The sequence below is a fragment of the Sinocyclocheilus anshuiensis genome, unplaced genomic scaffold (genome assembly GCF_001515605.1).
Source record: "Sinocyclocheilus anshuiensis isolate Anshui unplaced genomic scaffold, SAMN03320099.WGS_v1.1 scaffold669, whole genome shotgun sequence".
Classification (NCBI taxonomy): domain Eukaryota; kingdom Metazoa; phylum Chordata; class Actinopteri; order Cypriniformes; family Cyprinidae; genus Sinocyclocheilus; species Sinocyclocheilus anshuiensis.
The window spans coordinates 277,420-283,944 of record NW_015536499.1 but is presented as its reverse complement, the minus strand read 5'-3'; the positions used below and the strand labels follow the sequence as shown (position 1 = coordinate 283,944).

The following is a 6,525-nucleotide window of genomic DNA, read 5'->3' as shown; positions in this document are numbered from 1 at the left end:
ACAACTGTAGCCAAATTTCTTGACACGTCTGTGTGTGGTGGCTCTTGCTGCCTTGACCCCAGCCTCAGTCCATTCCTTTTGAAGTTCACTCAAATTCTTGAATCTATTTTGCTTGACAATCCTCATAAGGCTGCTGTTCTCTCGGTTGGTTGTGCATCTTTTCTTCCACACTTTTTCCTTCCACTCAACTTTCTGTTAACATGCTTGGATACAGCACTCTGTGAACAGCCAGCTTCTTTGGCAATGAATGTTTGTGGCTTACCCTCCTTGTGAAGGGTGTCAATGATTGTCTTCTGGACAACTGTCAGATCAGCAGTCTTCCCCATGATTGTGTAGCCTAGTGAACCAAACTGAGAGACCTTTTTGAAGGCTCAGGAAACCTTTGCAGGTGTTTTGAGTTGATTAGCTGATTGGCATGTCACCATATTCTAATTTGTTGAGATAGTGAATTGGTGGGTTTTTGTTAAATGTGAGCCAAAATCATCACAATTAAAAGAACCAAAGACTTAAACTACTTCAGTCTGTGTGCATTGAATTTATTTAATACACAAGTTTCACAATTTGAGTTGAATTACTGAAATAAATTAACTTTTCCACGACATTCTAATTTATTGAGATGCACCTGTATTCACATAGAAAACGGTTATTTTAAATTGTAATATCAAGTACACGCAGCCTTGGTGAGCATAGGAGACTTCTTTCAAAACCATTAATTCTTACAGACCTTAAACTTTTGAATAGAGTAAAACTAGAAAACAGAACAAAAGCATATGCAAAGCTCAAATCAAAACTCACTTTGCCAGTAAGGGCAGATAATTCATCTCCACCAATAACCTTTACACAGTTTGTAGACTGGTCATTCTGAGGAGGAATCAGAGCAGAACAAAAGAGAAAATAAACACCTTAAATTAATGTCATGGGTTCAAAACCACCTATCAACAGCCTCTCTGAGCACTGTGTCAATGGCCAGCTTGTATTTCTGTTAAAGCACCTATATGAATTCTTTGGTACAAAACTGTATTATCTGAGTCTTGAAGCCATCTCAATAATCATGGAACTACTTTTCTAAGTGGATGAACTTATAGTTATACTATGGATACACCGTGGATATACTATGGATATATTAAAATTCTGGCCAATATCAATAAACCAACAATTATTTTCATTATGTTAATTAAACGATAAACACTGATAAATGCTAATAAAATTCTACAGTATTTTGTCAAAAAATAAAATTTAGGCATAAAAGTATAAAATAACAGATATTAATTTTATGTCATTATATTAGGCCTATTACCGTTTTTAAAGTCGACATGAAATGTAAATTCATCCGATCAATCTTCTAAATGCTAGTTATTGAACTTCTACATGCTTCTTTGATCAACTGCAAGCTTGCATTCAAATCCATTTTTGAGGAAAGTGCATTCATATATTTTATATCTTTTCTTTTTCAATAGTGCGTTTCAGTCGGATAATACAGTACATTACAATACGGAAGAAAAGATGTCACTACATCCATTTCATCGCAACTTTAAAGATAACTTTAGATGAAGTAAAGGTAGTCAATTTAATGTTTTTTTTATCTATACAATGAAAATGGCTGATAACTGAATGGTTTATAACTCAATTTATTATTTTTTCCAAATAACTGAAATTTAACTGAAGCAGTTCTGCACAGGAAAAAAAAAACTCATACAGGTTTGAATGACATGACAGTAGGTGCGTTTCCATTACCCTTCAAATTGCGCAAATTGAAATTGCGAATTGAAAATACGCCTAATGGAAACGCGTCAATTTCGCAAAAACGCCCATATATCGCAAAAACGCTTTTGCGCTCGCATGAGGTGGTTTCTCAGGCAATGCGAAAAAGGAAAAATTCGCAATGGAAACGGTTTTTTACAGGTCACATGGCGTATGTAAAAAGTCACATGATTATTCTTCAATGTACTATAACCTCCAAGAAACACTTCATATGTGGCTGCTCTCCAGCATAAGGGGCTTTCCCTACCATTAATGCTTAGTTTACACTGCACACGTCTGCGGCACAGTGTGGCTCGGATACAGACACTGAAGCTGATTGCGGCCACTCTAGTCAATGCTTGTGTTTATTCCATAGACTGTTTAAAAACATGGACGTAGTGTCCGTGACGTCACCCGTAGATTTCTGAAGAGCGTTTTTGAAGCTCAAATTTGGGCGGAGCCGGCCGTCGCCATCTTGGCAGCGCGTCACCGTGCGTCACTCCCGGATAATCGCAAATGGGCAAAGAGGCGGGAGCTGGTTGCTGAAACCACGCCCACCTAGCTCGACGGTGGTGACAGCAGCGGCAATCCACCTGTCACTCAAGTGGCCACGCCCTTAATTATGCAGAACTTTAAGGCTTAATATAATTTAAACGGATGAGTTATAAAAAAATTCACCCCCCTCACAGTTGTCATGAAGGGCAACATTAGCTATATAGACCAAAATCATTTTTTTAACCAGGCTGTAAACATGTTTTTTTCTGCTGTAAAGTTAGGCATTTTAACATGGGGAGTCTATGGGATTGACTCCCTTTTGCAGCCAGCCTCTAGCGGCCAGTTGATGAATTACAGTTTAAGTCACTTCCGTGTTGGCTTCACGAGAGAGAGCGGGAGGTTGCGGCTTGGTTTATTCCAGCCGTGCCACGCACGTTTCTGAAGCGGCTCTCTGTGCTGCTTCTATAAAGATACACATACACCTCCTTTGAATAAATATAGCCAAAATCCGTTGCAATGACTTATCGGGAGAAGCAAAAGGTTATGTTTTAGTCGCATAACATTGGTTAACGGAAACGACGTCATTTCGCAATACTTTTTTATCGACATTTATAAAATATCGCCAAAGTTTTGCGCAAATCTGTAATAGTAACGTGCCTACGGAGTAAATATTGACAGTATTGTCATTTACAGGTGAACTGCCCTTACCCTTGTCATTCCTGTAAGGAACAAGTCAAAGGCACAGCTAATAAAATGCTCCATTTTTATATACAGTAATAATCTGAAAGCAGACATCTAGATCTGGAATGATTTATCGGTCAGTGTTGAGTATGAATGTGTAAGGCTCAGGGAATGGAGAGCAGTAAAGCTGGCACTCACCGAGTAGCTCTTTAGCCTGATGAAATCCACAGTCAGTGGCACAGACTTATCGCTGTTTCGATTCAACGTCTTGATGTAGTCCATCAGGTCCGCAAAGAACTTGTACCCTCCTTTCAGAATGCAAAGGGCCACGATATGATGCCCGCCCATGTCCCGAATGATATCTCTGGCCAACCTTTCAGTCCTGCAGAGAAAATCAGAATTGAAAGGCAGAGTGTTTTGACATTAATGCTTTCATTAAAACTGGCTGAAGCCATGCCAGAGATGTCAGTCAAGAGATTCTTGGGGAAATTTGTTAAACAAATAAACGGGAAAGCCAAATTCAACTGACATGCCTCTCGTACTGCACTAACATCATTAACTAAACAGTGGGAACACAGGGCTCTTTTACTATCGAGGGCATTTCACGGCCACGGCAATAACACAACTGTATCGCTTCACAAAAGAACACTTCCCAATCTCACCGTAACAACCAAATACAATCCTGTATTAAAGACAGAAAAGCAATGATACTGTTTGTGCATTACAGATTAAAGTCGTGCTCATCAGTTAAACGCACCTGTCCTTAATGAGGCCATTGGGTATAATGACACTGTCCAAATCCTCCTCGTAGTGTTTCGGCACACAGGAGAGACTCAGTTCGTGCCCTTTGCTGTCGTCAGCTATCTAAAAAATACATTAAAAAAAGCTATTAGAACATCTTTAAAGAAACACTGAGACTTACGATATTTCGAGGAACTACAGTTATTTAATCTACTCGAGTTATACACTGTAAAAATTACTTTTCGAAGTTATAAATTAAAAAAAAAAGATTATTAGAGTATGTTTTACAAGAAAATACTATTTCAAATTTTCACGTTTACATTTCAGTTCCATGTGTTACTTGTTTCTTTGTAAATTATTTAAATCAAATTAAATCCTACACATTTTTTTTTTCAACGTATTTGAGTTTATAAGCTTTCTGCACCTTAACCTTAAAAAAAGAGTTAAGGTGCAGTCACATTTAATGTTATTTCACCAATTTTCACAGGCAAAATTCAGTCATAAACAAACAAAATTATTTTTTAAATAAATAAATATATACAGTATATATTTATATATATATATATATATATATATATATTTAAATGTCATAATTTACTTACCATTAAGTAAGAATATGAATATTCAATCTACTCACAATCAACATTTTTTAGTGACAAAAAGTTAAGGTGCAGACACATTTAGTGTTATGCTGAAAATTTTTGCAGGTGCAATCCAGTCATTAAAGTAGTAGTCGACAAAAAAATATTTTTAAAAAATGTCACGTCATAATATGTAGGTTTTCCACCAAAATATGAATATTTTGATATACTCTCTCACTTATTATACTCACTTTTTTCTTTTTCTTTTTTTTTTTGGTGACAAAGAGTTAAGGTGCAGTCCCATTTGAAAAAAAATCAGTCATTTTAATAGGAATATCCAAGATTGTGAATTTCGCACGAGTGTGTAATATTTCCTCACGCAGATTTCCCATCAGGTTCAAGTTGAGCAAGCTAATTCGCTGCACAGACCAGCAGAAAGCTGCCTAGTTTGAATGTGACTTCTGTGTGAGCTATGATTCATACATACACTATTGATAATAGACTATGGAGCTTTCTTTACCCGCAAAATTTCACTAATATCCACACAAAGCTCTGGTTTAGAGAACTGAAATTGCCTTTCACGTGCTTGTTGGACATTCCCAGTCTAAATATGATTTGAGGGGGTCTATGTGCAATTATAATTCACACAAGTGAAGGCAGCATTACAATACAGCACATTGGTCGCATGGTCTACATTTATGGTCATTTTAGAGTCATTTTTGTATCATTTGTTGGAGCTTGACAGCCGTAGTTTTTGTTTTCATTTTATGGAAGAGAGCAAAATTTCCTCTTTTGTGTTAAGGGTGAGAAAATTATGACAGGCTACTTACACACACACACACACACACACACACATATATATATATATATATACGTGTGTGTGTGTAACCTGTCATCATTTACTCAAAAAAAAAGTATATATATTTTTTGTTTTGTTAATTACTTTAAACACTGCACGCTAATCTAACCAATCGCGTCGCCTTGGCAGCACACCCGCTCTTGCGTTCAACCCGGTTTAGAACGCGATCAATTACGGCGTTCGCGTTTACAAAACCACTCTCTTTCTGGGCGTTAATTAAGCTTTTCATCACAAATCAGTTCAAACGTGCGGTCTGAAAAACAAAGCTAATGAGTCGTAGGAATAATTTAGGAGTTTGTGGACATATAGTGCCGGACCCCACCTCATGAACCTGTCGAAACGCGAAGAGTCTCCATCCGACGCGCGTCTCGCTCAATAAAGCAACAGCGGCCAGGCGCGCGGGCGTCTCTTACCTCCAGATACGCGGCCATTCTGCTGTGTTTGTCCTTCAGGTCGGTGTCGGTGGACTCATGCCGGCGTCGGTCAGCTGGAGGAGAACGGCTCGGTCTGCTCGCGTCCGGGTGAAGCGCTCGTCTGCTTTGCATGAAGTCAACGCGACGCTTCCTAAACCCTGACGTCACAATCCATGTTACCCACTAATCTGACTGAGCCGTGGCACCCATAGACATGTCTATGGTGGCACCCTGTGCTTTAACAGCAGAGAAACAGAGTCAGCGCGTTTCTGTCCCAGCACCGAATGGGTCTGACAGGGCATATCAGGAGACAGCAGATTGTGGACTGACTGATAGGACTCTGTCACTGACAAATATATATATATTTATTTTTCTTTAAAATGGAAACCTACACTCTAAAAAATGCTGGGTTAAAAAGGGACAAACCCAGCTATTGGGTTTTGACCAAGCGGTTGGGTTGTTTTGACCCAGCAGCTGGGTTATATTTAACCCAGCATTTTTTAGAGTGTACCAGAATGCATTATCCGACCTCTTTCTTTTGTGAACGATATAAAATTACACAGTGCTGGCTAGATTAGGCTACTTGCAAACTGTAGTCCGTCACTCAGTACACTCTAAACAAATGCTGGGTTAAATACAGCCCAGTGCTGGGTAAAATAGGGACAAACCCAGCAATTGGGTTGTTTTGACCCAGCGGTTGGGTTACTACCAAGAAGGTTGGGTTAACCATTTAAAGGGGGCATATGATGCGATTTAAATTTTTCCTTTCTCTTTGGAGTGTTACATAAAGGTGCATAAAGAAGATCTGTAAAGCTGCAAAGACTAAAGTCTCAAATCCAAAGAGATATTCTTTATAAAAGTTAAGAGTCAGCCACGCCTACCTAAAACGGCTTGTTCGAACACGCCCCCACATATCTACGTCACGATGTGGGATTTGCATAACGCCGCCCAAATGTTCACACAAAGAAAGAAGGCGTAACTTTTATTCTCGCTGTAGTATTGTTGCTGCCGCCGC

The 6,525-nt window shown here is 38.8% G+C and overlaps 1 protein-coding gene across 1 annotated transcript in view; it reads right to left on the bottom strand.

Moving 5' to 3' along the window:
* Positions 1-5,811, bottom strand: part of LOC107688789 (hypoxanthine-guanine phosphoribosyltransferase-like) — a 10,366-nt gene extending 4,555 nt beyond the window's left edge. Inside the window, exons 1-4 of the mRNA XM_016486562.1 lie at positions 5,511-5,811; positions 3,674-3,780; positions 3,115-3,298; positions 796-861 (exon numbers count right to left, since the gene is read on the bottom strand). Of these exons, the coding sequence (XP_016342048.1) occupies positions 796-861; positions 3,115-3,298; positions 3,674-3,780; positions 5,511-5,642 (489 nt within the window). The 5' untranslated portion in view covers positions 5,643-5,811. The remainder of the gene's footprint in view (positions 1-795; positions 862-3,114; positions 3,299-3,673; positions 3,781-5,510) is intronic.
* Positions 5,812-6,525: the final 714 nt, after the last annotated feature.